This window comes from Rhamphochromis sp. 'chilingali' (assembly GCF_963969265.1).
Source record: "Rhamphochromis sp. 'chilingali' genome assembly, chromosome: 4".
NCBI lineage: Eukaryota > Metazoa > Chordata > Actinopteri > Cichliformes > Cichlidae > Rhamphochromis > Rhamphochromis sp. 'chilingali'.
Window position 1 is genome coordinate 3,675,757 of NC_137948.1, and position 24,216 is coordinate 3,699,972.

The 24,216-nt window shown below is 41.8% G+C and overlaps 1 protein-coding gene across 11 annotated transcripts in view; it reads right to left on the reverse strand.

Annotated features, from left to right (window-relative positions):
• The window catches only part of rims1b (regulating synaptic membrane exocytosis 1b), an 88,836-nt gene that overhangs the window by 58,888 nt on the left and 5,732 nt on the right, over nucleotides 1–24,216 (reverse strand). For all 11 annotated transcript variants that reach the window (XM_080880828.1, XM_080880830.1, XM_080880834.1 and 8 more), the window contains exon 2: nucleotides 4,248–4,461. In XM_080880828.1, coding sequence (XP_080736954.1) covers nucleotides 4,248–4,461 — 214 coding nt within the window. The remainder of the gene's footprint in view (nucleotides 1–4,247; nucleotides 4,462–24,216) is intronic.

A 24,216-nucleotide genomic window follows, 5' to 3' on the forward strand; every position in this document is an offset into this window, starting at 1 on the left:
CTGCCTTTTTATTTCAAGTTTCAGACTATAATAATCATAGGTATCGTGTATCATGTCCTGCAGACAGATGGCTGTTTCTGCTGCACGTCTACAGCCCAGAGGTGCTCGAGAAGACTGGCCATTTTTAAGCGCCATAAGATTTATGATTTATAGTCCTATTTCCGCAGCTGTTGGGGTCACCTCTCTTGATTTCTATTCAGGCTTTAAACTGTAAAACAATGAATCCTCTTCAGTTCTATATGAGGAAGGTGCAACATCAAAAAACTGAAACTCACTGGCTTTGACTTTCTGAATTTCTCGGCAGTAACAACACTTTGGCAGCAGTTTGCAGTGACCAAGCATTAACAGGAAGTGGTAAGAGGACAAACTGGAACATACACATACATATAAATATATAAATATACCTGGGCCCTTCCCGTCTCCCCATGGCAAGGCTGGTCTGGTCTCAAACACACAGGCAGGGAAAGCATGCACAGGCATGAGTGTGCATTCATTATGCAGATAAAAGGTCTTTCTCGCATTCTTATATGCATGCCAGTTGAAATGCCAATCTCCCAGACCCCCTTTTTGTTTTATCTAAATATTTATTCCTCCCCTTCACAGCACAGCCATGCCTACAGCCATAGGAAGAGGGGTCAGGATGGCTCAGGATGGCTCAGGATGGCTCAGACGCCCCTGCAGACAGCCTATGTCATGGCTCATGCTCGCTCTGCCTGTCAGTTACTTTTCAGGGTCTGCGTTCATTCTCAGAATTAGAGTGCTAATACGGGGTCACCAGCCAGCTCCTCTAGGAACTCTTAAAACCGATGGCGGGTCTGAAATCCTCTTCTGAAACTGCGAATGAGCACAGACCCGTGTGTGGGAGGAGGGGACAATAGTTGTGACCCATGCAGCAAAATCCATGGATTGTCCAGCAAGTCTTACCCTGTCCTTCACTATGAGACACTTTGCAGGGGGAGGAGACAGACAATGGAAACAGAGTTAGTCAGGATTTATACGGAGAGCGTAACCGCTGAGGAGACAACAGTTCCAGGTGTCTCCACCCTGGATGGTACAGTAAAGGCTCAGAGAAATAACCAAACTATATGAACTTTCAGAGACTCCCTTTGTTCAGTTAAGTCAGTAATCCACAAGCGGATTTGTGCAAATACTGGCTACGTTCCAACCCAATAGCTTGCTCTCTTGCATCTGATACTGCTGTTTTCTTGTTTTTTAAATGACAGATGACACCAATGTGTAAGAAACTGAACTTATTTGGTTTTGCATCATATTTCCAGGATAGAAATCAGCTCCAGATCTAAACGCAGCCAGCATTTCCTTCCTTTACCTTCGAGTAGTACAGACGTCACGTTCACAGCACATAGAGAAAGCAGAAAAAAACAAAAGAAAAAAGGATGCTAACCACTTTGTCCTCCTTTGTGGCATGCAGTCCAGGTAGCAGGGAGAATCAAGAAAAGTGAGGAAGGGGTGGGTCGGAGTAGGAAAGGAGAGAAATAAATGATAAAATGAACGGAGAAGTAGAGGAGGTGAAGTTGGGACGTGGAGGAGCGGACAGATTGTGAGAAGAGAAGGGCAAATGCATGAGGAGAAAAAGGAGAAAGAGGATGTGGTGCAAACATCTGTTAGTTACATTCTGCAGAGTTATTTCACATACTTCATAATCAGAGTCTGAGGGCAGCGGAGACAACAGCACGCACATGTATGTGATTGCTGACACGTTAGGCTGCGGCGGCATGCAACGTGCTTGCTCGTGACCTGCGACAGGATCAGGATGTGCCATGCCTCCTACACTAAAAGCAACACAGAGAACTGTTTTGGTTTTTTGGACACGTCTTCCCTTTTAACCCATTTTCTGGATTTATGCACTGCAAACAATCTCAGGTCCTTTAAATCCAAAATATTTTGCTCATTAAACTAATAGAGTAAGCGCCCAGCGTCACGTAGAGGCTAAGCTTTGTGGTTTGTGTGTCGCTGTGATGCCTTCTGCAGGGCACAGGGCAGCACTACACAGCTCTTTCAATCAGAATTAATTAATTATTACACTAAGCTGCTTATGAACAAGTAAACGTTTGTTTCCTGATAATTTCTCCCTAATTATTTTGTTTTTATAGTTTTGCAGAGCCCCTGTATGGCTGAGAATGGATCCTTGTCCTTTTGTCAAAAGAGTCTCTAGCTTTGAGGCTGTGAAATTATGTCCAGGAAAGTGCAACATACTGATGTCGGGTACAGCGTGATATTTTACCCAGACAGTTTTTGTAGTACAGTTTTAAAATTATCCCCCAGAAAACAGGTTTTTGATATTTACTTCATGTTGACTTTAAAATGGTTTATGGAGTATTTTTACGGCAATGTTCTAAAATTACATTTAGTACTCGTCTTTGTACTGTGGTATTTTTTTAATGACAAAAAGCCGGTTTCTAGCCAGCTCACTTTTAAAGTGTATGTAGTGCATTCATTAAAATGCACGTGATGAAGTGCATACAGTATATTTATAGAGCACTAAATGTAATTTTGAGGTACAAACTTCTGCCTGGAGGAAAATAAAGTGTTCTGCTCATGTGGAGTAAATGAGCAGTCTGTAGGCAGGAGAAAATTTTATGTGATGCAACAAATCTCACACTTTCCTAATGCTGTTATTTTGCATGAGTGGACAAACGGGCCGGGACAGAGGCAAGCACTGCCGAGACCATGAGAGCGTCACTTCTGACACATCACTCCCACATAACACACACACACACACGCTCGCTAATGCACATACACAAATAGAGAGAAGAAGTGGAGCATGACTTGCATGTTGCGTATTCCTTGTAAGGACTTATTAATGAAATTGTCTTGTGAATGCAGAAACTTTTAGTTTAAAATAAATAGAAAACAAATCTTAGAAAGAATCTTGAAAAATGGCGTATCAGCTTTAGGAGAGACGGACCAGAAAAATAAAGGGGAAAAATTATGTTCTAAAAATATCTATTAATGAACTGTAAATGAAGCATTTAATGAGCAGATTTTGTGTTTGATGTCTTCTAACCCCAGTTAATTAGGCAGGTTTATAGATTAATTGATTCATTATGTAAAAGTAGCACAAATACAGAAACAAACAAATGAACAAAAATCTCCAGCAAGAAGATCAAAGCAGTAAAGACATGAAGTTACACCTAAAATAATATTTAAAAGATTTTGCACCTTGAAATTTCACTTGTAAAATTTCTATTAAATTAAATGTATAACCATGAAGTTCTTCGAGAAGACCACATTGTCTGGTTTTATATGAAGTCCAAATAAGTTCGTATTTGTTGTATTTATAAATGATACTAGCCTCCTCTCTTTACTTCCGTGAAGCAGTGTGCCTGCTGTTAGAGTAATATTAATGGCTGTACCAGCAGGGATACTATCTTTAGCCCCTTTTTTGACTGGCCTTTTGAGTTCTACATACGTGTGGTGCCAGTGGGAGTCCAGGCCCAGCTGGGATGGGCGGATACTGAACAGATTGGGAACCAGCAGGCCAAGGGTGGAGGGCTCATGGTCAGGTAAGATAACCAGAAGGTGGGCCTCTCTCTTGGGTTGGAGGAGAGCCCAGAGAAAGCTTGGATGGAAGAGGGGCCGGGTCTTAAAATAGCACAAACATGCTTAGTTTATGGCTGGAAGGCACACTGATTCAACATGAATCCCATGAATGGAGATAACGTGGTGATACAGTCTGTGTCTTTAATTATAATAAGCTGCTTTTTAGCTTGTAGCCCAGGCTTGGTGCAGGTCAGTGCATTTAGTGCATGCTGGCTTTAGTTTGGCATTTTATTTCTTTTTTAGACAAACGATATTACCCAGACAAGCTGTTTATCAGTTGACTCTTCACGTGGCACCACCAGAACCAGGGCACAAAGATATATATATATCTTTATATCTTTGGTACTGACATGCACGACTACACAGACTAAATTTTATCTTAAAAATTTATACTTTAGCCTAGAATTTAGTGTGATTGTGCCCAACATTTTGCTTTACTGTTGGTTTCACTCAATACTTGCAAACCTAATATTCCCATCGGCTCCTGTTTTGGAAGATTGGCTTGGCACCTATGTCTCGTGCCAAGCCATTCTTCCAATACACTTTGTTCTCACCAAAGTGTGACAAGGAAACAAAAAAAGCAGACGTGACAAACACACAGAAGCAGAAGGAGCGATCGTGTATCGTATACAGCAGGAATGAGGTGAGTACGAGAGGACGAAGGAAAACATTCAGAGGCTTCTCACATTATTGGAGCGCAGAGAGACCCGCCCTCCACAGCGAGCGCAGAATTTGATCTGGCAGTAGGAGCAGAGGTGGCCGCAGCCATCTGCAAACTTAGTCTTGCGGCAGATGCCGCAGGTGGGCGCGTCGTCCTTCTGCTGGGTCTGCTGGCGCCGCGTCTCGGCCCCGATGCGACGCACTTCCTGTTTGTAGCTCTCAAACTGCTTGTGCAGTGTTCTGAAAGGAGAGAAGACAGAAGTGGAAGATTGCCCATTAGTGGTACATCATGAACTTTAGTTTGTTAAACTTCTTAACTCACCAGCTCTCTTCACAGAGATCTCGATGTCTAATTATCCATACACCAAACCAGAAGATGTTGAAGGATGTCTGAATAACTGAATAATTCTTAGAATAAATAAATCGTTCAGAAAAAGAAAGTGATGTTTCAGTTAAAGGAAAATAAGTGGCAATTAGGCTACGTTCACACTGCAGGTCTTAATGCTCAATTCCGATTTTTTGATCAAATCCGATTTTTTTGTCTCCTCGTTCACACTACAAATAAAATGCGACAGCAAACGCGCTCTAGTGTGAACGCTCAAAGCGGCCCGCATGCGCAAAAGAAGATGTCACACACAACGCGCTCTGTTTAGACCAAGAACAAACAGTATTGTTTGACTGATGGCCCTTAATATAAAGACTTCGGACTTTACGTTTCCCAATTTTTGCTTTAAGTTATTTTGTTATTTACATAATAATGTAAATAACCTAATAATGATCCTTACTGCTGTTTTAGAGGAGTGGTGCTTCAAAGGATAGCTGCAGATTTCTGTCAGAATCTGCAGATTATACAGTACAAATAAAATGTTTACGTTGTCTTCCCAACAGTTTCACTGACATCTACACTGGATGGCCAGGAAGCGTTCGCGATGTCTTCTCGGGCGCTGATAATTGGCTTCAGTCTTGTGTCGGTGACGTAAAAGGCGGATTTAATGCGACTTGACCGTTCAAACAGCAGTCGCTTTCTAAAACATCGGATATGTATCGGATTCAGTACCACATACGAAAGTGACCCAGATCGGATTTGAAAATATCGGATTTGCGCCGTTCACACTGTCATAGCATGATCGGATATGGGTCGCATAGGGTCAAAAAATCGGATTTGATGCGCTTTCGCCTGCAGTGTGAATGTAGCCAAAGAGCTCCACTTGAAAGGTCCCTTTAAGAAAAAAAAAATATCATACACCCAATTAAGTGAAACTTCAGCTCAGTTTTGCGCTCTGTGGCTCACAGACTTCCTCCCTCCCTGCTTCCCAGGATGCCAGTGATGGAAATAACCCGAGTGTGAATTGCAAATCAGGCCATGTGAAAACACCCACAATGTTGTCTCCACAGAAGTGTCAAAGGAATACTGAATTAGCATAGCATGGCTCGCATATATGGGACCCAGACAGGGACTTTAATTACCTCGCTTAGTAAGAGATTTAAGACAGGAAGGAGATGGCTTCATTCACACATTTGCAGCCAATTTGTGTAACCAAACAAACTTTATTCAGGGCTCTCGCAACACACCGACGTTTTAGCTGAGCTATTTGTCAAAAACTGTGAAATTCACACTTCTGCACACTTGACAAAGTTGAAAATGACAAATGAATGAAACCCACAAATAAAGCGGGATAAGTGGAAAACCTGCTGGTCATCAGGGCGCTGAGCGCTCCACACTGATTTGTGTTTTCCACACAGGCATTACTTGGACAGCCCACTCAGCCACAACTTTAAGAGAAAAACATCAATAATTTCAATAATCTGACAGTTTAGTCCATGCTAACCAGCAAGCCCCGCCCCTGCTCATCTTCTGTTTTCCCATTGGCTGGGTCACAGGGCAAACTGCTGTTGTGGTGGTTTCGATATCATTCAGCTGGGTCTCCAGACAGCTTCTTATCCTGTGGTACAAAACTTCAACTGTAACCAAAGTATGTGTGGGAAACAGTGCTGAGGTAACAGAGCTGTGAGCTTAGAAACAGCACCCATCACAAGCACCCAGATCTCGAGGTAACTTAATAATAAATACATTTAAAAGACCTTCAAATACACTTAGTGTAGACTGGTTACCTGGGTCTATTGTAAGCAGACATCGCTTTCTGTATGTCAGCTGCTGGGCAGGAAACGGGTTGAAAACATAACACCTGATCTGTTGTCAACAGCTTTTCATGGTACAAATAATCAAAGAGATAACTATCCTCCAGCATGACCCAATCAAAGTCCAAGAATGTTGCTGTGCCTCAACACGATTCTTCTTTCTCTAAAAAGGTCTGTGTCAGTCTTAAGTAAAAGGCACTATATCCGGATGAAATGGTAAACAATTTCAGAAAAATTTCTAGTCGTCCTCAAATAAAGAAAAACAGAATGTCGAATAGAAACTGTCAAAGCCAAGGCCGTGATTTTCTTCACTGAAGACTTTCTGCTTGTCTGTGGCTCACAGTGCTGCTGCAGCAGACTGCCACCATGCACAGTTGGAGCGGGGAGGAGTCCGGCGGTCTGAGACACATCTCGGCCAATCAGCTCACACGAGAAATGGCTGAAACAGGCACAGGAGGGCTGAATGAAATCTGCTTTTATTCATTAATGTTGAGGTTAGATGACAAATCAATTGGTTAAATTATTCGTTAGATAATCATTTAGGTATGTTATGTTTAATCTGAAATTATAAATCCTATAAAAGAATATAAAATTAGCCTCTAAGTTAAGGGCTCAGCTCTTAATAAGTTACTTTATTTTCTCAGAGTGCATGATGACAATGATCCTGAGCTCTTAATCCATCACCATTATTGGCTGTGTGTGACTGAGGAAAACAGGATGAAGCCTTGAAGGTTCAATAGATAATGAGAGGAGGACGGATACAAACATCACATGCTTCCAATAGAAAGTGTCTGCGCATGTCTGCAAAAATACTCATATGCTCATGTATTTTACTTAAAAATGCTTCAATTTAAGCTTTAATTTATGGTTGAATGGACATTTTCCAAAATTAAACCCTAAGCTGTATTTCAGATGAAAAACCAACATGACGATTCCACGGCAGCAACGTCATAAACATGACCCCTGACCCCAAGAAGCTATCCATCCTGCCGACGTGAGTCCAGGGGCTGAGCAAAGCATGGGCGCAATGGGAACAGCTGTCAGAAACAGAGGGTACGCAGCAGGTTGTCATGGTAACGCAGCAGCATCAAGCGCTGGGTGTCAGCGGGTGTCGGTGCACCAGCTGTTCTGTTCTTAGAGATACAGTTTCATCTAGGGCTGAACGATATATCGCATTTGCGATAATATCGCGACATGATCAAGTGCAATTTTCTAACCGCAAAGGCTGCGATTATACTGCGATTATAAGGCTGTCCAAATTACTACCATATCCCAGAATTCATAGCGCGGCCCAGCCAAACTCCAGTTTCCAGCAATGGCGGCCGCTACTAAGTTTTAAAATTACTCATACTAATCTTTCTGGGTCACAAAATAAACTTTTAACATATTTTCAGGCGAGAAAGTAGTTGTGTAAACATCAAATATCTGCTCGGTTTATCAAGATATCCCATATTTGCAAAAGTGCTTCGACGTTTTCAGAGGCGTCTGCTACCCACCAGCTCGACAGCTAGCCGGGAGCTCGAGGGTTACTGATGCGGCCGAGAACGGCACAACTCCCGGCACATCATTTTCAGATCACCGCGGAGTTTCGCTGCTCGAGTTAAACGTAATATATAAGTCACTTAGACAACCTAAAAATGTTATTGTTGGGCTTTTTTCAGTGTTTTGTTTGTTCGTGAGTAAATCGGTTTGGCTGAGATTAAAGTTATTAGATTAGATAAAATAAAACTTTATTAATCCCCCGGGTGGGTTCCTCCTTGGTTTTCACACAGCTGACTAAACGTCAAACAGAAAACTTATTAAACAGAAGTATGAGACAGTCGAGAATTTACACCAGTGTCTGGTTATATTTTAGATAGCAAGAAGCAGACGGCCGAGTTTATTAAACTCCACCGAGACAGCGGTGACGCTAATCAGAACTAGACCGTCCAATTTCACGCCTTTAAACTTTAAAGGCGTGTTTGTGTGTGTGTTTATACAATTGCTATTATGTTTGCACTTTATGTGTAATGTTACTGACTGCAGAGATCAGTAAGATGTGTGTATTTTTTATTTATTAGTTTTATTTATTTAATATTATTTTTTAATTGAATGACTGTCTAGTAGTTCACAGATGTCGAAAAACTGAGTGTGGTAAAGCCACTGATTTTTTTTATGTATATTTCTGCAATCTGCACATTGTACTGACTTTCATTTTAATGTTTACACCAGGGTTCCTTGTCAGCACTTTATGCTCAGATGTTTGTAAGCTAAAAATAAACTATTGTGTATGTTCAAATATACTGTTGTGATTGAAGAAGTTAAATAAAAATGTCAGTCATCAATTCATGCATCACCTCATGTCATCATAACAGAGGTCTGTCTTCCAGGAAAGAACAGTTTAAAATTAATGTAATATAGTATTGGCCATACTATATGATGTATTGCTTGTCTTTGTTTAATAATACAGAAGACAAAGACCTTAAAAAATAATCGCATATCGCATCGCAATCGCAATATTGGGGCAAAAAATCGCAATTAGATTATTTTCCATAATCGTTCAGCCCTAGTTTCATCAGCCTTTTTCTATCGTTTCCACACATTCAGCAGACGTGCACCGTTAAAGATGCACGACGCGGCTCATGATATATAAATAAATCTGTGCTCTCAGCCTAAATCATGAGCTCAGCTGAGGAGGCTCTCGTCCCCCTTGTCTCCAAGTTTATCCACATCAGTGACCGTTTTCTGATTGCACGTGCTACTATTAGCTAACAAACTGCAACTATTGTGGATTTTAATCTGAATTAATGAATGGGGACCTACTCTGCTCAGCTCCATATATTTACCTTTAGACTCTATTAAAGTAGCTTTGCATGATTTATATAGGAAATAATCTTTATGTATTTTATATTCGGGCTTGGTTTATCTGGTTGAACAAGCTGTTGAAGTTCCCCTTCATTTCAATCCAGATGTTTTCTGATTGGCTGCCTCTTACAAACAGAAGGTTTGAGCAGAAGGTGGGTGGCGCTTCTTTGTGCCTGAGATGACTATGTTAGGGACATCCCATCTCTGTGACCTCCCGCGGTAAAACACATTCCAGCCATGTATTCCAGCCCTAACCTTAACCAGCACTTTAATGACATGAAATAGTGTTTTCCAAAGCAATTTGAGGAAAATGAACAAACATGTGTGGATTGATTCCAAATGGTTCTCATGTTCCCTCATTTTTCCGATCTGGTCATTTAGGAACGTGCTGGGTGCCCGGAAGCGTAACATGTTGACGATTTGTCACCTAGCTTAAAATATTACACCTCGGGAGTGAGAACGTGTTGCCTGGGGTCAAGGTCGGATCCATCTCTTTGTCTCAATAAACAAAAACAGCCACACTGGATGATGCTGAAAACTCTCGGCTTGGAACTACGCTAACCAATGGGTGACATCATAGTGACATCTTTTATATACAGTCTGTGTTCGTGAGTGTGTGTTGCCAGATCCATCTCCCCTGACTCACACACTTTCCACCAATGCATAAGCTTAACCTTGACTTAGCTTCAGATACATGAGTCACCCTAACCACACCGATAAAAACATAATCACTACGGAAAGACACAGGAAGAGACGTCCTCTCAGGTGAGGACATGCTCTTTGTGTTCACTCTGCTGTGTGTTCATTGATTACATGCCTGTGCCTGCTGCGTCCCCGGGGGTCAGCCACCATGGCTGGGAACACAGGTTGTGAAGGAGAACCAAAGTATTTCAGAGGAGCTTTCAGAGTCACTTTTCCACTGGTAACAAAAATGATTTGTAATATTTGGATTCTTCCTAAATTTCTCTGCTGCACCAACTTTAACAGCTGCTGAATGTAGGACATCATTGCACACTTAACTTCAGTTACCCAAACTCTCTTTCAATAACCAATATATTAATAAAGATCACACACTGTTGTTCTGGGATATCAGACTTTTTTTTGTGAGAAAACGATGATAAATTTAAGCTTTGATTGTTGGTCTTGACTCACGGTAAGTGTGGCTATCTTAACTTAGCTTACCTTTGGTCCGCACAACACTTACCATTGCAGTAGGTGAGTCCAGCTTTGGCCCAAATGACCATCAACCAGAAGAGAACCAGTCTCAATACCACTTCTTTTTGGCTTCTTTTTAGCTTTGTTTTTGACTCCGTGTGTTCTGCTGCTGTTTCAGAAAGGTTAGATATTAAGTCATGTGGTTATCACTAGAACTACACGATTATAGGGTTAACTTTGATCTTAGCTGTTAAGAGAAATGCTACTGAGACCAAAGCAGAGGTAAAAGGGAGAGCGAATATTAAAAATACAAGACTGCTTGGACACAAGCACAGTGCGGCTCGATGAAGGACATACGTTTTCACCTAATAAGACAAATCATGGCTACTGAGAAAAAAGCTCCATGACTCAATAAGAACTCTTCAACAGTACCAACTGCTGGTCACATTTCTTAGCATTTAACAAATAATGTTGCAACACCACCTCAGAAAAATTACAGGAGCTCTCGAAATCATCGCTCGAGAAAAATCCGTCAGAAGGAATAAAGAGAGCAATGGTCACCTTCTGCAAAACCATCCCCTTGTTTTGGGGGTGTCTCAATGTTGCCTGTTTGGTGCACCTGTTGTCGCTTTCATTTGCAACAAAAGCAGGGTGCAATTGATTCACACATTGATACATCATGGCTTGACAGGCCGATATCCCTAAAGACCAACAGATACTGTGTATTGTATACACTACATTTTTAAGCAGTGTATAAGTTATATTCATTTCAACCCATTCATCTCCAAAAAGGGTGAAACTCTCCATGAATGTCCCAGCTGTAACCGAAGCCTGAAAAACCACAGTTGTAACAGGCCAGGTGTCAGTAGTACTAAGAACTGCAGCTATGCATCACCTCCAATGGGATGTGAAAGGGAAGTGACAAACAAGCAACTAAAAACTGTTAACAATGATAAAGAAAGTTAGTCTTTCTCACAGGATACTTTTGTCTGATAACCATACAAGGCCAGGCAACATTCTTATCAGTGGTCACCGTAAAACACAACTAAAACCATCTGCTAAAAACATTCGAAATAAGAGTTTAGCTATACCTTTGCCTGCAAAATTGATAGGTTTACCACCTGAAGTAGCTCTGGGTCTCAACACATGTCAAAGACAAAGGACAAGCATCTCTAAATGATCACCTTCAGAAAAATCCTTCACCATGACTCAATCTCCTGAAGAGAACTGGTACATGCTTCACAACTCCTCCACCAATCAGAATGCATAAAGAAACCTGTCATGTGAGACACTGTAGGTTAATCTGGAAGCGCCATTCAACATCCATCAAAAGCTAAATGTGGAACTTCTCCTCTCAGCAAACTTTATGGGATTTCTAGAAGCAGTAGCTAGCCAGACGGTTGCAGACTCCCCGTGAAAATAAGAGAACTTTTGAAGCCTAAGAGTCATCAAGGCCTTTTAGGCAACCTCTCACAATCTAATCACGCACACAGTCATTCTATTAGAATCACAGAAATCCTACTAGACACCGCCAAAAGCAATGAAATGGAAGTGAGGCCTCCCACTGATAATTGGACTGATGCTCTCAGAAGTGAGAAGCTGTATACCTCTGGAACAGATCACTTAAAGAATAAGATCAATTTCTTATATAAAACATGGGAAATCTTTTTTAACTACATGGAGAATCTCCCATCTCACATGTCTCAGTGTCTGCCAGCAGGGTCTCTCTAACTCCACAACACTAAGACTATAAATAGGATCACTTTCATAGCTGCCCTATTTATAGCCACTCAGTGCAGAGAGACAATGCGTCTGATCAGAACCAAAGTTTTACGAGATGACATTGCCTTCATACGGTGATGAAATTATTACATTATGGAAAAAAGTCACCTTTACATGCTGGTAGCATGTGGCCGTGGCAGACAGTGACCACAGGGGCCACAGTGGTGTGAACCAGCTGATCTGTGGCTGCCTCGTCTCCCTCGGTGATCACCGGGGGGCCGGCAGGGACAGAGAGCCAGATGCGGGTTAGCCGTGGCCTTGTCAAAACACGTGTGTGCAAATGAGCACACATGCACAAATATAAACAATGACACAGACAGAAACCCCACGTATACACATGCACGGGTTAGCCTTCGCCTCAGGCCTCGCATAAACTATTCAGCAAGTCCAAGAACTCCCTCCCTCCTCTTCCTCCTCCTCCTCTTGTTCCCTCTGCATCTCTCCCTCCTCTGTCTCTGCTCTCCTCACCAGTCACTGGTGTTGAGTTGTTAATTAGCGCCGCTATGAATACATGGCCCAAGGATGGGGAGGGGAAAGCTCTGTTTTGTGCGTATGTGTCTGTTGGCGTGTGTTTGTGTGTGTAGGGCAGTTCTATTTCTGTCCCATCAGCTGATTTCCAGTGACGCCTTGCAGAAGACTCTCTGCAGGAGGACGTTCAAGAAACTGGAAAGAAGGCCGTGTGTGCTTCAACTCTCAGTAAAGGTCAGCAGGAAGCGTTTGGTTTTATTTTCCCCCGCCCCTTTCATGACCCATGGTGTAGTTCTCGATACCCTGGATTTTACCAGCCAGCATAAAGACTGCTGCTAAGCTAAAGCTAAATCCTGTGAATTGTTCTTTTCTAAGAATTCTGGTTTTCTAGTACATCTTTAGAAGTAACTTTTAAAGGTACCACGTACATACATGACAAAATCCTACAAACCCTCACCTACTACATATGAAAGCTAGCAGTAAGCTGGTAGTGCTAGTTAGCTTCCAGATCATTGATAGCACCTTAAATAATTCAGACATACAAAAGTTATTTGGATGCAAGTAGAGTTCAAACTTGGAGAATATTACATTGCTTGCTGTATGCTGAATCTAATTCACGCAAAGATCAATTTTAAGTTCATATTCGTCTGAGATTATCAGACAAACCTGATACAGTGATGAAAAGCAAATGTGTCCATATTGATTAAACACTTCAACAGGTCATCAGCAGTCAGCTGATCCATTAATGATGCTGTGATGTTATGAAACTTCCACCATCCTCTTTCTCTTATACAATTCAGGGCCGTGACAAAACAGCCCTGAAACAGCCTCTGTAAAACAACATGAGTATATGGACTCAATCACGTGTTTCAGTTCATATTGAATAAAACATTAAGTCTATTTATACATTTTAGTCAACCTAAGTTGTAGAAAAGAGGATCATCCATGATGGGCCAGCTAAAGATTTGTGATTGATAAGTCGTTAGACAATGAGAGTCATCCACTGCTCAACTGTAATATATGAGTTCAAAACAGCAACACAGTGATGGCAAAAACACTCGTCTCAAGGCTTCATAATGGGAAGCTACATCCATGCTTTTTACTATCTATGGTTCTACCCAAAGTGCAACGGTGCCCATCCTTGGAAGTGTTTCTGTTTATTTTTGTTTTATTAATTTACTTATATTCTAAGCATGCAATAGATTAAAGTTATGATTGTCTTGCCATTGTTTTAGATCAGGGGTGGGCAATCTCAGTCCACGAGGGCCGGTGTCCCTGCAGGTTTTAGATCTCACCTTGGGTCAACACACCTGAATCACATGATTAGTTCGTTACCAGGCCTCTGGAGAACTTCAGGACATGTTGAGGAGCTAATTTAGCCATTTAAATCAGCTGTGTTGGTTCGAGGACACATCTAAAACCTGCAGGGACACCGGCCCTCGTGGACTGAGATTGCCCACCCCTGTTTTAGATAGATGCATAGATACAGGAAAGATGGCGCTTGCATTCTTGCATTTGGAAGGACTTTGAAAAAGACACCACTCCCCAATCGACTGCGATTCAAATATCAATAGCTATCGAAGGCTTCTTATTTTCTTATTCCTAAGGTGGACAACAGAAGAAGCAGACAGGATTGAACACTGACTGGGACTTTTCAGAGATATGGCAGTTTTTTTAGTTCACTGGATCAATAATCCAAGCACAACAGAGGGCGTTGAAGCGAAAAATGTTTCTTCTGCTGCTGGAGCTGGAGACCAGGGAAGACAACAGACATGTTGACACATGCTGTGAGGAAGCAAAGAGAGGAGGGAGCTCGGGGATGGCGACAGAGTAATCAGAGGAGGTAAATGAAAGCAAGCAGACCCAGAAAGGGAGAAGAGACTGTGAGATAAAAAGAAAAGAAACAGGATGGCAGGAAGAAAAGGTGAGGAGTGTGTAACACACAGAATCCCATCTCAGAAAGACATGGATCGACAAACTGTCTACAGGGAGGAGGAGGAGGAGGAGGAGGAGGAGGAGGAGGAGGAGAGAGAACAAGTGAAAAAGCAAAGGATGAACAAAAAGAGCCAAGACAGAAACAAGCGTGGGCCAGAGACCAGCGAAGGAGAGAAGCTGATGCATCCGGAGCCACTCTATAAATACCACTTGAGGAGTAGATGATGGAAAGAGGATGGAGACAGGATGATGGAAAGAGGAAGGGGAGGAAGAAGAGGGGGGAGACAGAAAAAGAATAGACAGATCCTCTCAGGCAACTGCAATCTATAAAAGCAAGAAGACTCTGCTTACAAATACTACTACTACTGCTACTACTGACTTGAAATAACCGATAGAAAATGTGTTAGAAATAACCTAAAAAAAAGTAAAGAACCAAAAGAGAAGAGCAAGAGATGGCTGCTAACCCAATGCAAACATCTTCTTTGCTTTCTTGTTTGCCTGCCATGATGTTCTCTATGACGACTTTTACATACTTGCCTCCATCAACTCTCAAAAGGCTATAAAATAGTACAAACGTCATAGCAGAAAAAAAACACCCAGATGGCTGCTGTGTACCTCTATAGGGCAGACATTTCTTAAGCAGTCTGGTTGATCCTGCCTGGCTTGATGGAGTTTGATTCCCAGCTTTCATGCATACAGTCACATCCTCTCAGGCTGTTATATTTACACCAACCTGCTGGGTTAGTACACAATTTAAGAGCTGCAGTTCAAAAAACAAAATCTGGCTTCTGTAAAGGGAAACTCAGTTTCAGGGTGGAGAGAACCTTTCATTTTTCACCACACCAATCCTTTCAGTCCCAAATATATATATATATTTATTAGGGATGCAACGATACACAAAATTCACGGTTCGGTTTGATTCGATACTTTGGTGTCACGGTTCGATATTTTTTCGATACAAAAAAATGTTCATGCTTTTTTAATGTCATTTATTAAAATTATAAATAGATATTTTAACTCAAAAGTACAGTTTTTAAATTTAATGTTGCTGAAACAACAAAGTAGTAAAAAACTACCTGATCGAGAAATCACTCATCTTTGGAAAAGAGAGTTTATTACAGAGAAATGGCTCTTTCCAAAATAAAAGCTATACTATACGCTTCTTCTGGGGTATATTCTCAGCAGCATATTAAACATATCAGGTCCCCATAAGGAGAATCCTGTGCTAACGGCTGTCTAAATGACTCGGGTAAAGTTTGTAGCATGCGTGCTTGTTGTTTTTGTCTGCTTCCACTTGTCTTTGCACTAGGATGATGTCGGAGTAAATGTGCAGTCATATTCGTTGCGTTCCCACTAGTGCTGTCAGCGTTAATCTGATATGACGTAACGCCACAACACGGCAAATCTCCGTTAACGAGGGGCTGGACGGCGTCAACAACTTAAGAGCAAACTGCGCTAACACACTAGTTCCCACCAATGCAATTGAGCATTGCGTGGCACATCCGACATACTGTTTTACTTTAGTCCATGACGGGCTTACCTTCAGGGTCATACTTCACATTAAGACCAAAATAGTTCCAAAGGCCAGATCTGAACGAGGGTGGGGGAGGTTCAAATTGCCATGTTCCAAGGAGCTTAGCTTCTGTCTTGCTAGCTTGCACTGCGCTCAGTGGATCTGCGCTCTACAGTGCAGCCTAGGCGGAGTAGTTGAACGTAGATCCACTGAGCTCTCAACACAGACAGCATCGTCAGAGGGAAAGTTGATAAAATAAATGTTGTATTGTTCGATACATATGCGTACCGAACCGAAAGCACTGTATCGAACGGTTCAATATCGATACGAGTATCGTTGCACCCCTAGTAAATATATATATATATATATATATATATACACACACACACACACACACACACACACACACACACACATACATACACATATATATATATATATGTGTACACACATGTACACATGTACATGTTCCCTCAGAACAACTACAAGGTAAGATTCAGAAATGTTAAATATACAAGAATTTTTCCTTCAGTGTTAAATTTGACACCTAGTATTGAATTAGTTTTAGGATAAATTATGAAAAATGGACGCTCGGCAGTTAGTGAATCATCCTGTTGCGTTTATTATTTTCAAAATACCACAGTTTTTTTTCCTTGGTTGTATCATTATTTGTTGTATGTTGTTGTATATTTTTTGTTTTGTTAGTTTTATCCACGACCTTAAAGGCCAGTCCGACAAAAATATTGTCGGACATTAAACCGGTCCGTGGCGCAAAAAAGGTTGGGCACCGCTGCTTCAACCAATAAGCACAACCGTGTTTATCTTCTTCTTCTGAAGTGCCCTAACAGCTCTGCACTGAAGAAGCAGCACTGCCCTGTCACTGATGGGTGTGAAGAGGGTAAAAGAACAGACCTGATGTTGTATTGTTCGCTGGAGGTTCAGTCTTGTGTAACTAGCACGTTGCTGTTCTTACTGCGCCATAATTACACAGGCCTCCTGCTACACAGCTTCAGCCTGGCTTCAGCCTTCAGGATCAAACTACAGCAGCCCCTCCCAGAGATAGTGCTTAGATGTTGATAGCTCTTTTATTGATGTTGTGAGTGTTTTAGCCATATTTATGGAGGAGAGTGCTTTTTTGGCATGGACTCCTGAGCGTCTCTCTTTCCTCCTCTACATGCATTTATATTTTCTCTTTTCCATTTATATCCCTCTAACATCCATCTTCCTCCATTTCCTTTATTTCTTTTCCTCCTATACCTCACTGTCTCATCTCGTTTGTGCTGTATGGGATTCCGCTCTGAAAGCGATCACAGTGGTCTCTTCCACATCGCTGTCTATATGCAGTTCACTTTGTGTTGTCCTCCTGATTGTTGAATACTGAGCCACGCACACATATGTAAATCACAAAGCCTCTGACCTCACTCAGCCTGCTGGTTGATGTGTAAGCCATAGCTCTAGTTGGGGGAGTAGTTGTGGAGTAATTACAGGCGACCTCTAATCCCCTCACTGTATCCCAGCAGTCTCCTCTCCGTTGCACGCCACCTCCTTTGTTATTTTCTTCTATTCATCCTGCTCTCCCAACCTCCACACACAATAAGCCACAAATGGAAAAAAAATACACATCTGCACAACTCCTGGACTTAACCAACTTAAGCAGCAGCATTAACCATGGCCTGTAAAACTCCCATGATGTTATCCATTCTACGTTGAAGCAAAGTGTCCAGGCAAAATGGTAAAACATACAGTTCCACATGTAGCTGCTTAAAGCTAGATACGAAAGTGAGGCAATCCCCTTAGACTCCTGTGTTAAAGGAGAAATAACCATGTTGACATCCTGGGTTTTAGCATGCTCAAAGTATACTTTGGCCTGCAGACTGGAGCAGCTAGGATTCAAACCTTCCAAGCACTAGATCAGCAGTCCCCAGCATTTTTTTGCGCCACGGACCAGTTTATGGCTGACAACATTTGAACAGACCGGCCTCTCACATTCACACACTGGTGCAGGCAAACCACAGTTGTAGCCACAGCTGCCCTGGGGCAGACTGACAGAAGCGAGGCTGCCATATCGCGCCATCGGCACCTCCAGCACCAGTAGGCGGTAGGGTAAAGTGTCTTGCCCAAGGACACAACGACCAGGACAGAGAGAGCTGGGGGATCGAACCGGCAACCTTCCGGTTACAGACGAGCTTCCCAACCCCTGAACCACGGTTGCCCTAAACACGCAAAGTTGCTCCTCACTAGGGAAATATGGGGAACATCAAGTTCACAGGTGTGGTCAGCTGTTCGCGATGTAGCATGTTTGCAGACGTTGGCTCTGTTGCTTGGCGTGCTGTTTAAGTCAGCGTGCGGAGGTCGTTTATGTGCTGATCCCGTAGCCTGCTGTGTGTGTGGCCGCTCAGGATACACTCCCTTGGCTTCATTTGACCACAAACACAGACAGAGATGAAGGGAGAGCAATGTAGAGAGTCTGGTCAGCCCAAGCAGAATGCATTCTCATTAAACTTTAATGCTTTAATGCTGCTGAGGTCTGGGAGCACTAACGGGGGCTACTCACTCAGGTCGCTCACTCTCAGCACACTCAGCCAGACACCGCGAGCCTCCACCTCCTCCCTTCCTCTGTGAGTCTGATAAGGCTGCACCTCCTTCTCTGCCACATTTTGTTCCCTGTGTCTCTGATGCTGTAGCTAATGATTAACCAGATATCAAGTGTGTGCAGCTGTATCAACACACAGACACGCGGCTGTTTCCCAAAGTGCACAAAAATAGTCAAGTGAGGCAGAAACCTTTTTAGATTTACTCCTAAGCTAAGCAGTGTTTATTTAATCATTACTATTTATTAGCACGATAATGTTGTTAATATACCGATACCGTGTAAATGTCTCCGCTCTTCTCAAAAAGATTACCAGCAGGTAGGGCTGGGCCATATTATACCGTTCACGGTAATACCGGTATAATGTTAGGCAACGATAGGAAAATGAAATATCGCGATAGAATGGGAGTAAAACGCGCATGCGCAGTGCCTTTGTTTTCATACGCACATGGCCGATTGTTGAGTGAAACAGATGAACCAGAATTGGTTTGTAAAAATGGTGCAACTTCCGTGATGTGGAACTGGTTTGGTGTTTGTCCGTCAGATACACAACAAAGCACATTTTTTTGCAGAACATGCAAGCGGCCGTTGTCATTGTCATATTTGTCGGACTAAGATGCTCTTAAATCTGGGAGTAATCTGGGTCCTAAACTCCGTATGCTTCAGGTCAAACAACACTGCAGCATCACTTAAGAGTTAAAAACTGTCTAAATTCTTTCATCTTTAATAAAACGATCAGCATTGCTGCTTTACCAGGTGTAACTATAAAGTTTAACTTCCAGGCATCCATGAAAACAAAAGTTATTACATTTAACGGAGTTAGAAGTTAGCAGGAAGCTAGCGGAAGTTAGCTCGCTAGTTTCGCTAGTTACCTAAACATGATATAACATGTTCTGACTGAGAGATTTCTGAAAAAAATCAAACGTACAGCTCTGCTATCACTTCCAACATAAATGAAGACAGGAAACTAAACAGCAGTGACGTTTGTAGGGTTACTGAAGTTGGGCTAGCTGGTATATAATGATGTGCTACGTGATCGCTAGTGATACAGCTATGTTAGCATAACATAAACAGTGAAGCTGGAGGACGAACACTAACACTTTTCCACTTATAAAAGTTAACGTGAAGGTTCTTCATGGTTAGAGACAAATGCAATCGCATGGCAGGATGCTGTAAACGGACCAAACTTCAGTCAGGAGAACAACTGAGATAATCCATCCGCAATATGAGGTTAGTCATTAATATACTGCAACAACATGGGAATAGAGCAGCTGCCAGAGAATTCAACATTAATGAATCAATGTTACAGAAGTGGAGGAAGCAAGAAGAATGAGTTGAATAAAGTTTGATTTCCTGACTGCTTTGTTTCGCTTAATGTGCCTTATAATCCCGTGCACCTTATGGTCCGAAAAATGCGTACTGCACACTGCAGTTTAATGTTGCAAAGCACCTATTTTTAACTTCAGTGGATATTATATATGGTTATGCTCAGGATATGTCAGCCCATTTCTACTGGAAATGCCTTTTGGTTAAACTTTCAGCAAGGAATTTGCATTTGCACTGTTACATTTTTATAAAGCTTTAATGTACATAAAAACCAGCTTCTTGTTTAAGTGAAAATAAATGGAAGGTTGTCTTTTTGCGCTAGTAATGTTGTGGAGTTGTATTTTGTCTCGCATCAATTATATCGTCGGTTATATCGTTATCGCAAATTTTCAAATATATATCGTGATAAATATTTTTGGCCATATCGCCCTGCTCTACCAGCAGGTTTTGAACCCTCACTGCTCTTATGAGGCCACATGAGCCTTTGTGACTGATGAGAAAAGCTTGGACTGATCAGGTGTGGAAAGAAAATCTAATCTAATCTTTTACAAGCCAAACTGGGAAAACCATTCCACAGATGCTGTGTTTTTTGGCCTAGTTCATAACTTAGTTGTCACATCATTTACATACACTCTATTATTGAGAGCAGAACAGAGTAAAGTCAAATACTGTTGATGCTGAGAGTACTCACAATTATGGAAACATGACTCCAACTTTAGGCTGACTTTGTTCTGCATCTGTTTAGATGAAACATTTGTTTTCAGCTTTTTGTGCTGAATCCATAGGCTGTACATAAAAGATGGACATAACTAAGAGATCTGAAAAGGAACGAAGACTTTATGGTCTTAATCACTAGGTTCAAGTTTTGCCTTAAGATTGAAAACTCACTACAGTGGGAGTGTGTAGTTTCCTCATCGTGTGATTACAGATTTTAGTACATAAAGAAGAAAACAACAACAATTGATAACAGGATTTCACAAAGTAAAGGCTGATATCACAGTGGTAACATCTTGTGCTTATGTAGTCTACATTATTTAAATTCATGACCACCTAGGTCACTGACTATACTATACTCGTAGAAAAAGCATCACTTTCCCTTTGTTGTTAATTATCTGTTTGATTCCATATGTCTGATTCAGGGACACAGTGGGGGTGGAGCCTAAAGGTGCTTTTATGCCACCTGTCGCACGGCACGACAGTGGTTGACTCCATCAATTTTAAGATCAGTGTTTGCATTATACAGTCTTTAGTTTTAATTGTTTAACAAAATGCATGGACGGCATGGTGGCACGGTGCTTAGCACTGTTGCCTCACAGCGTGGGTTCTCTCCGGGTGCTCCAGCTTCCTCTCACAGTCCAAAGACATGCAGTTAGTGGGGATAAGTTAATTGGTGACTCTAAATTGCCCTTGTCTATGTGTCAGCCCTGTGACAGACTGGCGACCTGTCCAGGGTGTACCCTGCCTGTTGCCCTAAGACGGATGGATATTTTTGGAAAAAAAAGAAATGTAAATATCTGCATACACAGAGGGTTTAAAACTGACACTCCTTCACATAGTTTCATGGGGGAACCAGCAGTTCAAATAACTCAGTATCACAAAAATTATGATTATTCTTGACTAATACGGATTTTAAAGTATAACCAATACAAGCGTTAAAAAGGTGGAAAAGAGGCTGTAACAAATCTGGCTGAAGTTCAGATTCCAATGTTTTTAACCCTTTTTACAACCAAACAACCTTCCCCAAACTTTAGTTGTTGTTGTTTTTAACCATAACCACATTATTTCTCCTGAAAGTAATAATCAGAGAATATCTGATAATGGCAAAAGAAAAAGAAAACAATGTGCACATGGCAGAAGTGAGCGTTAAACAAAAACTGTCACTGAATGTCATCGGGAGTTGTAAGAATCCGTCACTGTGTTTGGTGAGCATTGTTTCTGGTGACAGAAAGCTTTCAATTGAATGAATGCTGCAGAAAAGCCCGAGAAATAGTATGCAGAAAATGTGTGAACAGGCCCGTCCACATACATTCTCTGGCTTTCAAACCTAGATTCTGGCCCATATTTACTGCATTGGACACACACATGCATACACACAGGTGCACTACGCTCTTTTTTTTCTCTTGCAAATTAAATGAAAATTAAGTAAAAAGATGACGGACGGAAGCTCAGAACCATGCACACAAACACACGCCGGGCTTCTATTCCCTCCAGGTGTTGCAGACACACCCGACTGCCTCGAAGTTCTTTTAATTAAGAGCAAAGTGTGACGATCCAATCCAGGAAACTCAAACACACACAGAAGCACATGGACTCACACTTGCTCCAGCTGTCTGGAAAGCGAGCGAACGCTCGCTGCAAAGCAACAGGACAAACTGTACAGTAACGCAGGCGTGCTGTCTTTGTTAGAGTGTCCTTTCCTTCTGCAAGCCATCTGGGTTTGTGGCTGTTTGTGTTTCGCTTCTCGTTATAAGGACAGCGGTACACATGCTGTCAGAACGTGTGCATCATGTGGAGGTGGGTGGGTGCCGATTTTGAGCGTACAATCTTGCATGAGTGCGAGTGTTTACCAGTGTAAAATAGGAAAAAATGGGCACACATGCTTCCCTGTGTGCATTCAAGTATCCGTGCTCACAGTTTGTCTGTGCGCCGGGACAAAGTGCAAACACTACACACTGTAATTAGTGCAATTTAACTTCAGGACAAAAATGAATCAGGTTAACAAGAAACAAAAAAGGTTCACAGCATCAACAGCAGCCAGTGAACTGAATACTTAAATATTTCAGGAACCACTTCCAAGTGTGTGCTATTTCCAGACCTGATCCATAATTCAGCATTAGCATTTTTCTCCCAGAAACCTTGAAACTCTTCAGTCTGATCTGAAAATGTTGCTTTTAATTTCAGCTGAAAGACAACAAGTTTTTTTCTTTACTCTGGAGACATTATTTGGTAAGGTGACATAATTGTAGCCGCTGCTGTCACGGCCCCGGGGTTTGTGTGGTTTTTGAGTTCTTAGTTAACATATATTTGAGTTTTAGTTTCTGTCTGGCTCATATCTGTTTGAAGATTCAATTTTCTGTTTGGTGAACTTTTAGTTTCTTCTGTTGATTTCTTTAATATTCTAGTAGACTGTTTTTTTTTTATTTCTTGTTATATTTGTCAAGTTTTTGTTTGTTGTTATTACGTTAAGTGTTCTCTGAGGATGAAATTCACTTTTGTGATGTTGTGTTTGGTTCACATCGTGATCATTTTAGCAGTAGATGTAGTGGTACAGTCTCCCCAGTGATTCCCTCTTTCTGCCTCTGTCTCATCCATGCGCTTGTATTCATGGTTATCTAAGTGTGATTCTTGAATCTGTTGTTAGTTGTCTTTTGTTTATTTCCTATTTTACAATAAAAGCAGGGTTTCTTTCACAGGTTGAAACAGGGTTACTTCTTCCTTTTGTAATTGGCTCCCTTGCCCTGATTGCCTGTCTCATGTCCCTCGTGCTGGTCAGTCCCCATGCAAACTTCAGCGTAAACGCAGTTTCTTCTCTTCATTTTATTTTAATTGTCCTTTTCATTTTTTCAGCTTTTAAACACAGAAACAGCATCACATTGAGTTTCGCCAGTCTACCGGATAAGTGGGTGGACAGCTAAGTCACAGAAAGTAAACGGCATTGGATCATAATATTTACCAGGAGCTTGTTTTTTCATATTTTAAAAGTTCTATAGTTGTAGTAACTCTGTGAGGTTTTTACGTGTAAATACTGGTTACCTGTAACAGATTGTTTACATACAGGAACTTGCAGAAAGGGGAGTGGTCTATTTTGAAAGAACTACGACAGAGTCAGGCAGGACTTCTCTGGTCTCGACCTCTCACCCTGTAACATCACAATCTATCTCTCACTGTTTATGTAAATATTAAATAAGAGGAAAACAATCAGTTCAATAAAGTAGAAACCAGACTCCACACATTAGAACAGATGCTAGAACCAAAGACCCAGCCTGTTTTTGACCTTGTCTCCCAGCTGTAGCTGACCTCTTGGACAGCAGCAGCCACATCAGACGGCACACAGGGCGGAGGGCGCCGCTGCCCTCTCCATGCACCCTGCAGCCTTACAGCATTGGGGAGCTCTGGTAAAGGGAGATTAGCTGTGTGTGTGTGTGTGTGTGTGTGTGTGTGTGTGTGTGTGTGTGTGTGTGTGTGTGTGTGTGTGTGTGTGTGTGTGTGTGTGAGTGAAACTTCCCATTCTTTCAGTCTCGCC